General features: G+C 38.6%; 2 protein-coding genes across 2 annotated transcripts; one reads left to right on the top strand and one right to left on the bottom strand.

The window, feature by feature from the left end:
* The first annotated feature begins 1,872 nt into the window (after window positions 1–1,872).
* On the top strand, window positions 1,873–11,914 carry pi4k2a (phosphatidylinositol 4-kinase type 2 alpha). The gene is made up of 9 exons (XM_065295115.2): window positions 1,873–2,355; window positions 6,901–7,101; window positions 7,426–7,557; window positions 7,782–7,935; window positions 8,033–8,094; window positions 8,172–8,271; window positions 8,405–8,538; window positions 9,038–9,097; window positions 10,632–11,914. The coding sequence occupies exons 1-9, from the start codon at window positions 2,017–2,019 to the stop codon at window positions 10,791–10,793; spliced, it is 1,344 nt and encodes a 447-aa protein (XP_065151187.1). The 5' UTR covers window positions 1,873–2,016; the 3' UTR covers window positions 10,794–11,914.
* On the bottom strand, window positions 11,537–16,105 carry avpi1 (arginine vasopressin induced 1). Its single transcript, XM_073814326.1, has 4 exons — window positions 15,946–16,105; window positions 14,819–15,213; window positions 12,309–14,318; window positions 11,537–12,152 (listed from the first exon to the last, which is right to left on the bottom strand). The coding sequence occupies exons 2-3, from the start codon at window positions 15,211–15,213 to the stop codon at window positions 14,069–14,071; spliced, it is 645 nt and encodes a 214-aa protein (XP_073670427.1). The 5' UTR covers window positions 15,946–16,105; the 3' UTR covers window positions 11,537–12,152; window positions 12,309–14,068.
* Between the last annotated feature and the right edge of the window lie 1,106 nt (window positions 16,106–17,211).

Here is a 17,211-nt window from a genome sequence, read left to right as displayed (position 1 = left end):
TTTTTCTTCTAGCTGGGATACTAGCCCCAATGCAAATACAGCAAAAAATAAATTTTTATATATGTTTAATATATTTTTTGTAGAAACTAAAGCTTAATTAAATTTATTTTTGCATGTTTTTCACACTTTAATGTTTCAGATCCTAAAACAAATTGAAATATTTTTCAAAGATAACCTAAGTAAACATAACATGACATTTTTAAATGAAGGTTTTTATTATGAAGAGAAAACTAAAGCCAAACACACATGGCATTTTTTAGGTCATGCCACAGCATCTCAATAGGATTGAGGTCAGGACTTTGACTAGGCCAATTCAGAGTCTTCATTTAGTTTTTCTTCAGCCACTGAGATGTGGACTTGCTGGTGTGTTTTGGATCATTTTCCTTCTGCAGAACCCAAGTTCGCTTTAGCATAAGGTCACAAACAGATGGCTGGACATTGTCCTTCAGGATTTTTTGGGAGACAGCAGAATTCATTGTTCCATTGTCACAGCACGTCTTTCAGTTCCTGAACCAGCAAAACAGATATGTAATATCAATTTATTAACTTAATTAAATGTATCTGTGACATCTTGCGAGGTTTGGCAAAGGTTTCACCATTTACATCGAAAACATGATGCATGATGGGATACGCTTAGCCTTGAATGGCCCTGTCCCAAATGGAACACTCCGGACTTCCTCAGAGTCAACACTTTGATGACATCATGTAGTGCAGACCTTAGGGACCCTTGACGCGAGTCCAAGAGGGTGTATCCAAGTCGTATTTTGGGACAGACTCCAGGGAAAAGAAGTTGCCCATCAGTGTGAACTCTTCCCTTCCATTGTCTGATTGGTCTGATTGCTCTTTCGCAAGAACTTCTGGGTTGGTAAAGTACGGGAAGCCTGCTGCAGTGTGGGCTTCGCTGAAGACTGCATCAAGGATGCAAAGGGGGCGCTGATGAGCACACTTCGGAGCATAAAAATGAGAGATGGGACACCCTATGAACTTGTAGACTAAGCGAGCACGAGCAATTTAAGGCCACGAGACCGAAAGTCCACATGAAGTGCGCCATTTGGGACAGGGTCAATACCGCGCCGAAGAGGAGGGTAAGCTTCACAGTGTAATTGGATATGTTCCATAGTCTCTGGTATACAACAGTTATTGCAATTACCTGATTCACAATCAATAATAAATAATGATTGATAAAGCACTGAATGACCAATACTGACTCTAGATATTATGTGTCCTTTTTAATTCCAAAGTTTCTCCTTTCATTTCCAGCTTGATCTTGAATGTTCCACAGTGTAGATGCCGACCCTTTAGGTCCCTGCACTTTTTCACACAGGGCCATGTATGTTTGGATTTTGTTTTCCCTTTATAATAAAAACCTTCATTTACTTGTGTTATCTTTAATAAATATGTACATTTGTTTGATGATCTGAAACATTAAAGTGTGACAAACATGCAAAAAATCAGGAAGGGGCCAACACTTTTTTACACCTCTGTATTTATTTTTAAAACATATTTCAAAGTATACAAAAAGGCCAAATATATTGGTGAAAAATACATTTTTGTAAACATATATTTAGTACATATATTTTTTGGTATATTTTGAATATATTTAAAATTATTAAATAAAAACTTTAAAACCTTATAGGTATCGTAGTTGGTGTGAACTGGCCTTTATTTAGTTATTTAGTGGTCAGATAAACAAGTCGAGTTTGCAAGTCACAAATTTCACCAAACTACTAAACTAATCACACTGCAGTGATGTTGTGCTTTATCACATGGTCGATGTGGGTGTCATTGGCTCTAACCAATCACAGCCCCCATATGGAAAAACATTATCGTTTCGAAGCGCCGATTGGTCGGAGGCTTTGACATCACTGGCTAGTCCCACCTCTTTGCGGAAGTGTATTGTCATGTGACTGGTTTGTTGGCGATCTACTGTACCGAGCTGCATCACTTCATTAAAGCAACAAACGGACGTTTGTCCTTTGTAATTTCCCTTTTCCCCAACTATCTTTTCTCTCAGCCATGGACGAGACGAGCCCGTTAGTCTCACCTATTCGCGATTCCAATGATTTCAACTATGGTCCAACCGAGCCGACCAGTCCCCGGGGCGTATTTGGAGGCACGCCGGGCTCCGTGATGCGCCTGCCGGCGGGGAGTCCTGGCCGTAGCCGGGAGCGTCAGCCGTTGCTGGACCGAGATCGTGGCGCGTCTCCGCGGGACCCATACAGGAATGACTTTCCGGATGATCCGCTGTTCAATGCGATCATCCGGAAGGCTGAGCGGGCCATCGAGGAGGGCATCTACCCGGAGCGCATCTATCAGGGCTCCAGCGGCAGCTACTTTGTCAAAGATTCAACAGGGGTAAGAAAGTTTACTGTCATTTAATGTTTTATGTTTAGATGCGCAGACTCAGATTGAGCCCAACATGTTGTTTATTGAAATATCACATTAACAGCTGTGTCATCAGGTCAGGCCTGCAAACCAGAAGTTAGTTTATGTTCTGAACTTTCTAACCTCAAATGGGATTGACAATGGTAGGGTAGTTTATGGTGTTACTCAACTTTGGGTACTTTTATTACACAAAATAAAACTTCATCTCTGGCGTCATTTACACCATCACCAAAAATGTTGACCCAAGTTAGTCAAGAGCATCTTTATCAATATGAACTGATAAAGGTATTAATTATTTTCATTAGTATCAAACCCGTAACCATTTACCTCAGTGCTCTACCAATTGAGCTATGTGAAGTCAAAATTGAATTTCACAAGCACATCTGTGTGTTTTCAGTCTTTCAGGATCTCTGGACCTATCGCTGTGTCATGGCACAGACAGTAAATCAAATTGGATTAGAGAACTGCAAACGGTTCTGTTTCAAAATCTAGTGAGCGGCCTACCAAGACAGCATTTGTAGGCATCACAGGCACTCCTGGATTTTTTTGCCAAAAATGTTTGCTTGCCAAAACACTTATTTGCTGCGTAGCTCACTCGATTTTAAAATAGAGTCACGGTCTTTCATCCTTAAACAAAAGTTTTACAAGCTCCGCTTTATCTTTGAATCTCTTTAGTGAAAATACAGCAGCAGCCATTATTATTATTATTCATAGATGTGATGTCATTACCTGCTCTGTTATCCAGCACTCACTTTTGCTTTGTCTGAATGGTTTCCCATATTAATTGATCAAAGGAAACACAACGGGTTAATGGCTCTCACAAGAGGCGTGGTTTGACTTAAGAGCTGTCACATGTGTTAAGCAGCCTAATTCTGATGTATGAGGCCTTATAGAGTATCATGAACACAGTATTGTTAGATAAGTTCATTAATCAGATAGCCAGAGTATGTGAAACTGCTGTTGTTGTGTCCAAAGGTAAAAAGGTTATTGATTAATGTTTTTTATGGATCACTTTTGACTGATTAAAATAAAATGTTACTATGAAGCTTTGTCTTGTCTGTTCCTGTAGCTCATTTGGTAGAGCATCGCTTTTACAGTTTTAAAGTTGTGAGGTTGATTCCCATAAACACACATAAAAATGTATACCTTTGCACGAGTAGATTACATACAAAGTCAATGCAAAGATGCGATCAGGTGCGTCCTTGCATGGGGCGGTGCGTATGGATGTAATTTAGAGCGAGGAACGTGATGCCCCGCGTTTGGTGTGTACGTAGCATAATAATACCTGGCCGATAACTACTCTGAATCGCACAGCCGATATTATGCACAGCTATTTTTATGTACTACGGCTTTTGATAGTTAAATCCTTCTGCACAAGAGCGCCCTCTGGCTTTTGGATGTAGCGCCATTTCATCGTAATTCATCGAGAAGCATAGCAAGCATCATCGGCCAATATATCGGTGCACCCCTATTTATTAGGGATGCACCGATACCACTTTTTTGGAATACGAGTATGAGTACGAGTACTTGCATTTCAGTACTTGCCGATACCGAGTACTTAATAAAAAAACATGATTTAAATTTACAGGTAACAGCTTTAGTCATATAATTTAACAAAAAACAAAGGACTAGTTTTTCAGTTTTTTGTAAACTCTGCCTCTTTGGACAACACGAGGCATTAACCCCTTACATGCCGCTCAAACATAGACATTTCTCAGACCATGGTATCGATTCCAGGTAGCGGGGGACTTTTAACGAGTACGAGTACTTTAGAAAATGTGGTATCGAGGCCGATACCAGTATCGGTATCGGTGCATCCCTACTATTTATTGGTGTAATGTAGGCAAAACAGTCGACTGCGACGAAAACCAAACAGATATTTAACCATTGATTGTTTAATCATGATTCATGCATTATAATTGATCTCATTGAATATTCTTTTGACTCATAAATATATCTAATTTTTTGACAGTAAAATGCGTTTGAATAGCAATTCATGTTGATTTTAAAATAAGACTTTATATCAAAAACGTAGTGTAAGATTAGTGACAACATAGTTGTTGTGTTCCTTTTTTAGTATTTGGGTTTAGTTTAAGCTGTTTAATGCAAAAAAAAATCACACTTTTGTATTCATGTCCTCTCCCTGACCTGTGCTTGTGTTAGTTTAGTCAGAATTGGTTCAATATTGCGCAGTTCTTAAACTCTCATGTTGTGAATAAGGTGATTGAGACGTAATGATTCAGTATGTCAGTACAGTAGTCATATTAAAGGGATAGTTCACCGCAAAATTAAAACTACAAACTATTATTAAAACTATTTACTCACCCTCATGTTGCTTGAACCCCCAATGTCTTTTGTTGTTGTTGTTTTTCAGAACCCTAACGCAAATTAAAAAAAAAGTTACAACGTTTCTAGTTACTATGGCACTGGATGGTGACCAATTTGGGCTTCAACACTTCAGACTTCCAAAACTCCCCAAAAGCGTTATTAAATAACTCAAATTGTGTCATGTACTTTAAGTGTCCTGAAGACATTTACTCATGCTGTTGTTTCTTAGTTGTTACACATTAATTAAATAAACCTTCTAAAATTGACTAAACGACAGTTCAGACATAGAAAATATGCACTGAAAGAGAGGCAAAACTTTTTTTGAAAATCTGCATTTGGGTTTTGAAGAACAAAGAAAGACAATGGGGGTTCAAACGACATGAGGGTGAGTCATACATATGCCCTATGACATACATTGAAAACTCACCCTCTCGTGAATGCGAGTCAGTCGTTACCATTAGCTAGTTCTAAATATTAATATTTTCTTACGAAATTGCATCGATTGCCCTTAAAAGGTCTTTATTAACCCCCTGGAGCCATGTGCATTACTTCTGTGAAGCATTTATGGACTTTTTTTGGGCTTCAAATCAAAAGCACCATTTACTACCATTATAAAGCCAGGACATTTTCTAATATAACTCAGATTTTGTTTTTCTAAAAATAAATAATCATATAAAATGAGGATGACTTGAGGGTGAGTAAATCATTGTGTAATTAAAATTTTTTCTAAACTATCCCTTTAAGAGCACAAGGTTAGTCTCACTAACCGACAGTTTCAGAACCAAAAAAATAACAGTAATTTAAGGAACTGATATTTACTATAAAATTTTCTGTGGAAGAAATGGAATTTCCAGTATGATAAAAAAAAGTACTCCAATGTTTAGGATTTAATGCTCTTGGCTCTAAAATGTAATGCTCCTATTTGGAAAAGAAAGCCATGTTTGAATCAATAAATCAATTCGAGCTGTCTGTAGGAGGCAGAACTGAGCTGTAGACAGGATTGTGCTTTGAGGTGATCATGCCATGTTTCAGGTTGGTTGCTGATGGTCCTCAGAAAGGTGCAGACTCTTCTCTGTGAACATGCTGGAAAGTTCTTCTGTTCAATATGGAGGCAACTCACATGAGTCATGCACTTCATAGACACATCTATGATCAGATGATCTGCTGGACAGTGTCTTGTTCAGATCAAACTTAATTAAATTATGTCCAGAGTCACTGACAAAATATGCATGCTTTGCTATGAAGTCTTTCTCCAACTCTTTGTTTTTAGTTTGAGGAACCAGTTCAAGTGAGTCTGAAAAACGAACCCCTTGGGTGATCAGAACTAGGGCTGCGTAAGATTTTCGAAATGTCATAAACGTGCATATCACAATCGTTTGCAATAACTGAATAATTTTAATACTTAAAATAATGTGAAACATGTATGTAAGTTTCCATTTTTAAACTGATTTTGAAGTTCACATTGATTTTACAAACTTAAAGTATTATCATATATCGCAAGTTATTACACATCAAGTTTTTTTAATAGGTTTTGTAAATCTGAACTGTGCAGCTCTAGATTAAACTATATTTTAATAACGCTTTAATACAGAGCAAAGTATATTTAGCGTTAAAGGTGTAATGTGTTTTAGCGGCATCTAGTGGTGAGATTGTGAATAGCAACCAACCTCAATTTCAAAACGCAATGAAAAGCTACAATAGCCGCCATAGGACAAACATGTCATCGTCTGAGACAACTTAGGGAGGAATTGCGCTCTATAGGGCAGTTTGTGTATTTAGGGCTACTGTAATAACATGGCGGCGACTTCCATGTAAGGAGACCCACGGTGTATGTAGATAAAAATGTCTCATTCTAAGGTAATAAAAACAATACAGTTCATTATGTAAGGTCTTTATACACCACCGATAATAAAGTTCTGTATATTATATTACATTTCTGTCAAAAGATCCTCCTAAAAGTTACCCAGTGCACCTTTAAGTTATAAAAGTGGAATGTACGATACTTTTGAGGCTATTTGCTAAAACTTGTAAAGCTGAAGTGTGTTTCGCAGTCAAGTCATCGCAATAAAATGTGTAAAAGCCACCAGGAATGTGATGTGGTAGGACTGCATTTTCTCGAGCAGATTCGTCAAGTTACAAATTACGTTTCGCTTATGAAAACTTGACCTTTAATGTTCTCTCCAACAGAAGATCATCGGGGTCTTCAAACCAAAGAACGAGGAACCGTACGGGCAGCTGAACCCAAAGTGGACCAAATGGCTGCAGAAGCTCTGCTGTCCTTGCTGTTTCGGCCGGGACTGTTTGGTTCTGAACCAGGGTTACCTGTCAGAGGCCGGAGCCAGTTTAGTGGACCAAAAACTAGAACTCAATATTGTGCCACGCACCAAGGTATGACAACATCTAACTGTTGATTCAGATCAATACTGTTTATGTGCGTCACGTCAGTAATGTGAAACGAAAACCAAGGTGAAATAAGGACATGAGAAAGCAAGAGTGATAGTCGTGGTGGTTTCACATTTGTTTTTTAACCTCGTTCGTTTCCTGTTGTTGGCACGGTTGAAAACAAACAGTCCACCACATAGCTAAACGCAACGCTTATCTCACACCTTCACACCCACAATGTCAGCAGTCTGCAGTTTCTATTACTAAGCAGAGAGAAGGTAGACATTTAATCTATAAAAGATCACAAAGTTTTATTGCTTTTTGTCCTAGGTGGTGAATTTAGCGAGTGAGACGTTTAATTACAGCGCTATTGACCGCGTAAAGTCCAGAGGAAAGAAGTTAGCGCTAGAAAAGGTGCCCAAAGTCGGCCAACGTTTTCATCGAATTGGCCTGCCCCCTAAGGTAAGTGTGCTCCTTGACAGCGCCATCTATCTGTCTGGAGGAAGATCAGACTAATAAAAATATCATATATATTTGATTCATTTTTTGCTTTTATTCACATTGGACCTGATTGATGTCTTTATGGAAGAATGTTTCTAACCTTAACCCTAAGTCCATGAAATTTTATTGGTCACTGTTGCACTTCATTGATGGTTGTCGCTTTATAAACTCATCTGCTGTTGTAGGTCGGCTCATTCCAGCTTTTTGTCGAGGGTTACAAAGATGCAGACTTCTGGCTGCGAAGATTTGAGGCTGAGCCTTTACCCGAAAACACCAATCGCCAACTCCAGCTACAGTTTGAGAGGCTGGTGGTGTTGGATTACATCATCAGAAACACAGGTAACCACTGAGGAACATGAAAACACATTTTAACTAGTACACAACTAATCCTCTTAGCTTTTACAGCCCTAACAAGATTATTTGTGTGTGCTTTTAGATCGAGGAAATGATAACTGGCTCTTAAAATATGATTGTCCCATGGACACATCAAGCAATAGAGTAAGTGGCCAACATAAATAGACACATTGTTTTATTCACGGTGTGTGTTTAAACACATTTCATGTTTTCTTGTCCAGGACAGTGATTGGGTAGTTGTGAAGGACCCCATCATTCAACTAGCAGCGATTGATAATGGCCTGGCTTTCCCCCTTAAACACCCAGACTCGTGGAGAGCTTGTAAGCCAATCATTATCCACTTCACAATCACATGATAGGCAATTGATCAACTGTACATTTCTTACTGAATAAATTTTTTACTTTAGCGTAGTTTGTTTTAATGTCATCAAAATTTTTCAACTTTTTCTTGTAGATCCTTTTTATTGGGCGTGGCTACCTCAGGCTAAAATTGCGTTCTCCGAAGAAATCCGGGATTTAGTAATTCCCAAATTATCTGATCCAAATTTCGTCAAAGACCTGGAAGAAGACCTGTATGAGCTTTTTAAGGTGATATTGCTTTAAAATATCCAAGTTAATTTTTCACTGGATAAAGGTGCAATGTGGGACTTTTAGGAGGATCTCTTGACATTATAATGCAATATAATTTACATAACTATATTATCAGTGGTGTATAAAGACCTTACATAATGAACTGTATTGTTTTTATTACCTTAAATGAGTGGTTTTTTTATCTACATACACCTTCCTTAAATGGAAGTCGCCATTTTGCACCACCATGTTTCTACATGAGAACATGTTTTTTTTATTGTCTCAGACGATGACTTGTTTGTCCTGTGGTGGCAACCAGCTTCACTATGCGTTTCGAAAGGGAGGGGTGAGCTTTCGACTGAGCCATTGGTTGCCGTTCACAATCTCTCCACTAGATATCACTAAAAAAAATCCCACATTGCACCTTTAATCCTACCAAGACGCTGACTGGTATTTGTTAAGTCGATTTTAGACATTCTGTGCTCAGTATTTGCTTTCTCTTTGTTTACATTAACAGAAAGACCAAGGGTTTGACAGGGGACAGTTCAAGAAACAGATTTCAGTAATGAGGGGGCAGGTGAGTCTTTAACATTTAAAAAATCTAAAGCACTATCTGTAATTGATACATTCTAAACATTGGATTGTAATTAGGCTTGGGTATGGAGTATCGATTGGAACCGGGACTAGCTTTGCTGTTTCCCCGGAATCGTTCAAAAGTTTTAATTTCGATTCCTAGTTTCGATTTACAGTCTGCCAACCGGAAAAACCGACCGCTGAACACCAACAAAGAAGTGTCTACCGGAAGTGTTGGCATAACCTAGTGAGTCGAACATGTATAGCGTGCATCAGCGGTCCAAAGTGCGGCTTCACTTTTCTAAACAGAACGAAATCTCGGCAAAATGCAACATTTGCGGCAAGATTGTTTCGTGCATAGGAGGATGCACGTCGAACATGATCAAGCAACTCTAAGTTCATGGAGTAGAAATAAATGTGTGCACCGTCTTTGACGTGCTGCGCCGACTGTTTTTTATTTTTTTATCCCAGAAGTTAAAGACTTTTAATTTGTAAATCTGAATATATCTATATGTATCTGTATAATTTTTAATGTGTATATCTACTAAAGATTTAGCAAAATCTGCTAAAAGTTCCAGTACACTAGCAAAGAAATGACTTTAAAGAAACACTCAAACACATTTTTTTGAAAATAGGCTCATTTTTAAGCTCCCCTGGAGTTAAACATTTGATTCTTACCATTTTAGAATCCATTCAGCTGATCTCCGGGTCTGTCACTTTTAGCATAGCTTAGCACAATCCATTGAACCTGATTAGACCATTAGCATCTTGCTAAAAAATAACCAAAGAGTTTTGATATTTTTCATATTTAAAACTTGACTCTTCTTTAGTTACATCGTGTACTAAGACTGACAGAAAATTAAAAGTTGTGATTTTCTAGGCAGATATGGGTAGGAACTATACTCTCATTCTGGCGTAATAATCAAGGACTTTGCTGCTGTAACATGGCTGCAGGAGGCGTAGTGATATTACGCACTGCCCGAAAATAGTCCCCTTGGTTACTTTCAATAGCAGGGGACTATTTAGTACCCAGCTAGTACACGATGTAACTACAGAAGAGTCAAGCTTTAAATGGGAAAAATATAAAAACTATTTTGTTATTTTTTTAGGGCATTGCTAATGGTCTAATCAGATTCAATGGATTATGCTAAGCTATGATAAAAATGGTACCGCCAGACACGGAGATCAGCTAAAAATATTCCAAAATGGTAAAAATCAAATGTTAAACACTAGGGGAGGTGGAAAATTAGCACTTTCTTTTTTTTAAAAGTGAAGTGTCCCTTTAAAGTAAACAGACACGGACCATTAACTCAGATTCTGATTTCATTTAACCTTTTAAATCCATGACACACCCTCTAAAAGTGAAAGTATAACCAATTTAACAAAGCAACCTAAAGGAATTGTTCATTTGTGCCTTCTGAATATTAATCGAATCAGACACATCCGGTGTCCAGTTCACTCCTGAACCGGTCAAATCTATATTTGTGTTATGTTTTAGATTCAGTGCTCATCCATTTTTCTGTTTTGTGTTACTGTAGATCCTGAATCTCAGTCAGGCTCTGAAAGACGGTAAAACTCCTCTGCAGCTTGTACAGATGCCACCTATTATCGTGGAGACGGCACGGGCGCCTCAACGGGCCAACAGCGAATCTTACACACAGAGCTTCCAAAGCAGAAGACCCTTCTTCACCTGGTGGTGATGGGGGGCTTCCGTGTGTGTGGGGGTGCACGTACGGCCAGATTTTTGGAATTATTTCCTTTTTTTCCTTTATCGACTGACATCAGAACACTGATTTTGGGAGCAACGAGTGAACTTTTTTTTCTCTTGACTGAGAGCATTGGCTTGCAGAAAGACACTGGTGACTATAACACTGTTTGGACACGCGCATGAGCCGCCTTCAGTGCGACTTGCATGTCAACAAGACAATGAAGGAGAAATTTTCTGCTGTAGTACCTTTGATGCTTGACTGCTTTATCGCCCTCTTCAGTACTGGAAGAGGACTACAACACAGTAGTGGTGTCCAATAGCATCCAAGTACAATGCGCTGCTTCCATTTAAACACAATGTACTGTCTAATTCATAGCCAATTTCTTGTTCTGTTAGTTTAGCTGTCTTACATTTATGTTGAAAAATCACACACAACGTACCTTTTTGCTTATATTTTTCTATTTTTGATATGCGTGCATCTGATGTGCGCAACCCAAGTCGACCTCTGCGCTGAACTGAGCATGTGCGGTAACACTGGAAGGTTCCATTCTTCACTATCATTCGTTTTCACTCAAAAACCTAAAGATGTTGTAATTTTTTAACAATCTATTTAGAGACGTCATCAAAATGACCTTAAAACACAAGACAATGATCTGTATAATATATATGTAATGTATTTAATGAAAGATGCTAAAACTTTAACGGTGCATAACTCAATAAAATAAGAGACATAAGTTTAATTTCAAAAACTTTATTTTATTTTGAAGTTCCAGCTTTTGACGATGAGAAAAATAATTCTTATTCTCACACATGTAGTGTTACACATGTAGTTGTACTTTTGAACCCTGATGCAACAGTTGAATCGGGAAGAGTTTGTTTTAAGATGTCAGCTACATGTTTCAATCTGTATTGCTTCTGAAAATGTTAAATAATCGGTAATAAGGATTAGAGTTCAGTTATACAACTTCAGCTACTGGTGATATTACAGTTCTAATGCATAATTTACATATTATCACAAACTATCTGTATATAAAACAACACTATAATGACCAAGAGTGAACTCCGCTAAAGCAGGACATTTAAATGTATATATCGCTCAATATACATCACTGATGCATGCATCATTAAATAATAGAAAACCCAGACTCTCTTGCCCAACACATTCATATAAACAAAACACAGGAGGCCGAGCCTCTGGAAGCTTTGATAAGCATAGAGTCATAATTTTGTGTTCAGATCTGAAGTAGTTTAAATTACAAGGTTTGTTTCTGTGGAAGTTTTTAACAGTGAGAACAAATAATATGAAACTGAATGGCGACATGGGCTATTTTAGCATCATTAAAGGGTTAAACTTTAAAGGTTTTGCGGAGGATTTTCTTTTTCTGGGTGGATCATCAAGACTATTGGACCTCCTAGTTGTCAATCAGGAGTGTTGCGCAATTACATTTTTTTTTTTAAGTGGAGAAGGTGGTTCTTTTCTAAAATTCGAGAAAATCCTCCGCTACACCTTTAAATGAAACTTTACTTTCCACTGTAGATCTTAGGGACAATTCACTGAAAAATGAAAATTCTGTCATCATTTGCCCTTATGTTGTTTGCCAGCCTGTATAAATGTTTAAATGTTTTTGTTCTGCTTAAGATATTTTAAAGCAATGTTTGTAACCATGCAGATCTGGGGCACCATTGACTTCCACTATAGGGAAGAATAATACTATGGAAGTGAAAGGTGCCCCAAAAAAACATTTTTCAAAATATATTTATTTGTGTTCAGCAAAACAAAGACCACTTTACAGGTTTGGAACAAAATGATGAGTAAATTATTAAAACTTTTCGGTGAACTATCACTTTCCTCCAGTTTCAAAGGGACACTCCACTTTTTTTGAAAATATGCAAATTTTTTACCATTTTGGAATCCATTCAGCTGATTTCTTGGTCTGGTGCTAACACTTTTACCATAGCTTAGCACAATCCATTGAATCTTAATAGACCATTAGCATTGCGATAAAAAATAACCAAAGAGTTTCGATATTTTTCCTATTTAAAACTTGACTCTTTTGTAGTTACATCATGTACTAAGGCTGACGGAAATTAAAAGTTGTGATTTTCTAGGCCGATACGGCAAGGAACTATACTCTCAAACTGGCGTAATAATCAAGTACTTAGCTGCTGTAACATGGCTGCAGGAGGTGCAAGGATATTAAGCACTGCCCGAAAATAGTCCCCTTGGTTACTTTCAATAGCAGGGGACTATTTCGGGCAGTGTGTAATATCACTATGCCTGCTGCCGCCATGTTACATTGGCAAAGTCCTTGATTATTACGTCAAAATGAGAGTATAGTCCTAACCATATCTGCCTAGAAAATCACAACTTTTAATTTTCTGTCGGTCTTAGTACACGATGTAACTACAGAAGAGTCAAGTATTAAATAGGAAAATATCGAAACTCTTTGGTTATTTTTAGCACGATGCTAATGGTCTAATCAGATTCAATGGATTGTGCTAAGCTATGCTAAAAGTGCTAGCGCCAGACCCGGAGATCAGCTGAATGGATTCCAAAACGGTAAGAATCCAATGTTTAACTCTAGGGGAGCTGGAAAATGAGCATATTTTCAAAAAAAAGTGGACTGTCCCTTTAAGATGCAAACCAGTAATGTCTCTAATGCATGCTTTTAAAAGAGACTTAAATGTCTTAATTTAACTAAGGCCTAATCCTGGCTTTAGCTAAGCCTTGTCTGAAATCAGCCCTTTAGGTCTTAGTATGTTATGAGACATGCTAAAAACAGTAGTAGTATTATTTTAAGTCTGGTATGACACAATAGCCCAAGTCTCGATTCACTTTCATTGTTTGCAGAATTTTTTTTTTTTCGAAACCTTCTGCTAAACTTTTTTTTGTGTCACACAATAGAGTGTTTATCATACAGGTTTGGCATAAGATGAAGATGAGTAAAAATTGACAGATTTTTGTCTCAACTATTTCTATAATAGTGTTCGACTATTGTGCAATGTGGAATTGTGCTAACGTTCAAAAGACGTGGGAATGGCACAAACCTGTAGTTAGAGAACTGTACAACACTTCACCACAACTCTCAGGTGTAGAGGACTCGTGGATTTACTGTTAAAGTTTATTCTCAGCCCCACAGGGCTGTAGTGTTCATGGCTCGATTAGCGTTTAAGTTTCAAGTAAATCTGAGAACAACCACCATCTCTCAGGTAATCTAATTCCATGCATTTAGCAGTCAGTGATAATCCAACTTCCCGCCAGCAGTGTCAGTGTCGGATCCGGTGCAGGTAGCGTTCTGGGTCTTTCTCTTGAACGGCATTCCAACTCCATCTGGGCCCACCGGACGGCCCCTGACCCTCATCCTCCGGGGACCGGAAGTCATCTTGGTCACATGATGCAGCCTCAAATGTGCTCTGCCCTCCACAGGCGCCTAGAGCTGATGCATCATCTTCATTTTCATCAGCGTCATCTCCGGTTGTGACTTCAGATGGTTTTCCTAGTGACCCCTCGTTGATTCTAAAGGAAACAACAACAAAAAATGCATGCATTTATATGGTGACCCAAGTTTGTTGCGATTTTCCTGTTCGTGTACAGGTTTTAAAATGAGGCGAGTGTGTGGCTGATGTTATGACCTACATTTGTTCAGATTAGCATGTTTCCAACACACACACACACACACACACACACACAGTGGCATTAAAGGGTGGAGTGTGGTTGCCAACATCATAAATCAACCTTATAAGTACATAAGGGTCATGTTAACCATTCCAGGTCACAAACCTTTCAGAATAAAAAACATTCATGAAAACTACATACGCATCTCCAGTGCGTGCCTTAAAGCCTTTCAAGAGTTTGGGTTGATGGCTTGAACAAAAAGTTGAAATAACCTACATATAAAACTGTTCAAAAGTCTATACAGTATGTTTAACAGTTCATGGTATGCTAAATTAGTTGCCTAACTTTAATACTTAGTATTAGTAAAACATCTAGGCATTATTTTACTCATTGTCTCTTACTTGAGGTGACCAAATGCCCTGACCCATCTTGTTCCCGCAGTGTCCTTGTGAGACTCCCTGATTCCGTTTCTGTTCCGAGCTCGGACCTTTAGTCCCACCAGCGCCTGGGCAAGGCCCGTTTCCACCTCCTTCATCCCTCCATTCTCTTCTTCCTCCTCCCCGTCCACTCCGTCCTCGCTGCTTCCCAGTCTCCGGTTTCCCCAAACCATCCTGGCTTTCTGCTCGGCGTCTGGTTCACCCGCTGCATGGAACAGACGTCTGAGCTGCTTCAGGTTCACCCCCTGGAAAATGTTAGCTGTACCAGACTTCCTGTTACGCCGCGCCGAGGTAGTTGGATGGGAAAACGTGGCTTGGGATGGACCTGCGAGAACCGGAGTGGAGGCCACGTCCTCCATCTGTGGATACAAGAGTGAATTGTTAAAATCATAGTATGCAGAAAAACAAGTTTTTGAATAAAATATTGATGCTATTGATTTTTTCATGTGACTAAACTTCATATTTGCAAAGATAAACAATAATAATTCGTTTTGGCGTTAGCTTAAAAAGAACGACCAGTGATGCAATTACGTTGTGTTGGTGCGTCATGATCGGCGACATGACGTCATATTATCAATGACAGTTTTTCTAAAACTGTATATAACAGATAAATACAAACTACGGGGATACAATAATACAAAATACAATATATCCGTAAGTACAGACTGTCTTAGAGATAGAGGTAAGTATTGTAACCTATAGGCTTTAAAATACATTGCTAAAATATTATTTTCTTCAGTGTTAATGAAATTAGGCGTGAAATGTGTTGATATTTGTGCCACAATGCGTCACGTGACGACACGCCAATGACGCACGACATCCGCAGTGACAGCTGCGCGAGGCCAGCTTGCAACAGCGCGACTAAAAAATCAATTTCAATTTCAAAGAGAATTTAACAAATAATAACGCACAAGAAACGTTAAAAAAACACATAGATGCAGGAGTACGTACTCGTTTGTTTTTGACTACATGAAAGAGCACAATGGTGGCGCGTTATTTCTAGGTGGTAGTACGGTTTTGCTTTTCTGCTCTCCGCTAAAACAAAAGCGTGAAAAATATCAAAGAAACACACACGTGCAGAATCCACTCACCTTTTCTTTTTACACTAGTGCGTTAGTTTCATTTGCATGTTGGATGTTTTAAATTGCTGTCGATGAACAGCAGAGCACCGTAGTAAACACACACTAGCTGTTTGTCTCTCTCTGTATGGCGAACAGAAAAGTTTACCGATTCGTCACCTTACTGTACCGCTCTGACCAATCAAAGGACTGGAAACAACGATTTAGCCCGCCTCCAAAGCGCTCAACCAATCAAATTTCTCTCTTTTGTGTGTCATGTGATGTGGACAGTAGCCTACTGTGCGTATTGTCTGTATGTAACCGAGAAGTGTAATCCTTCATTGACGTCATTGCTGGTGCACACGTGCCAATATGTGAAAATGTCTTGGAGAGAGAGAGAAAGAGAGTTCCAACCACCCTGGCATTCAACAAATAAAGCAACCCAGCAAGCAAAAACCAAGACGTTGAAATGACGGCTATAGACCCAATATAGACCGGCTATGAATTCTACCCTAAATAGCCTTGAATTTGGTTACATGCCATTTTTGCCAAAATAACTTGAAGATGTATGATATTCCAACATGTAGTCAAAGTCAGGTGTTCAAGGTGTTTGCTTTCATTTGTTTTAAACTTATACGTATCGTCTATTCTTGGGCTATGGTAGACGTCTATTAGATTTTCACTGACAGCCCAAATTTAGCCTGGTTTTAGCCAAATTGCTTGCTGGGAACTCTCTACTGTCAGGCAGCTGGAGGAGTCCAATGAGGAGTGAGACGAAAACTGAAGATTACCAAAGAGGAGTTGGTCAGGAGACAACAACACAGCTACACACTGGAGAAACTTCTGGAAGAGACCAGAAACCAGTTAAACACCAACACAACACAACATCAGCAGTGTGTCAGCACACAAACATACAGCATCTACACTACTGACTGCTTTACAACCACATCTCAACAACTACAGTGCATTAATAACACACAGAAATCCTGCTACCTCACAATCTCCCAAAACATCTCAGAACCACAGGAGAAAAAAAACAGCAGAGACATCAGACAACACCAGCCACCAACTAAGAGCATCAACAGAGAACAAAAGAGGAAAGACAACATTGTCATAAACTTCCATCACAGTTATTGTATATATTTCTAAATATAGAAAATCCCACATTAACCCTTGACAAACTTTCTTTAAATATCCAGAGAGAACTAAGCTTTGTAATAAAGGGGTGGTACTAATATGGTTTTAATAAAATATGATTATTATTATCTAAATATACTTAAACTTCACTAAAAGTATGCT

The sequence above is a fragment of the Paramisgurnus dabryanus genome, chromosome 4, assembly GCF_030506205.2.
Source record: "Paramisgurnus dabryanus chromosome 4, PD_genome_1.1, whole genome shotgun sequence".
In the NCBI taxonomy this organism is placed as follows: Eukaryota; Metazoa; Chordata; class Actinopteri; order Cypriniformes; family Cobitidae; genus Paramisgurnus; species Paramisgurnus dabryanus.
This window is presented reverse-complemented; position numbering and strand designations above follow the sequence as displayed.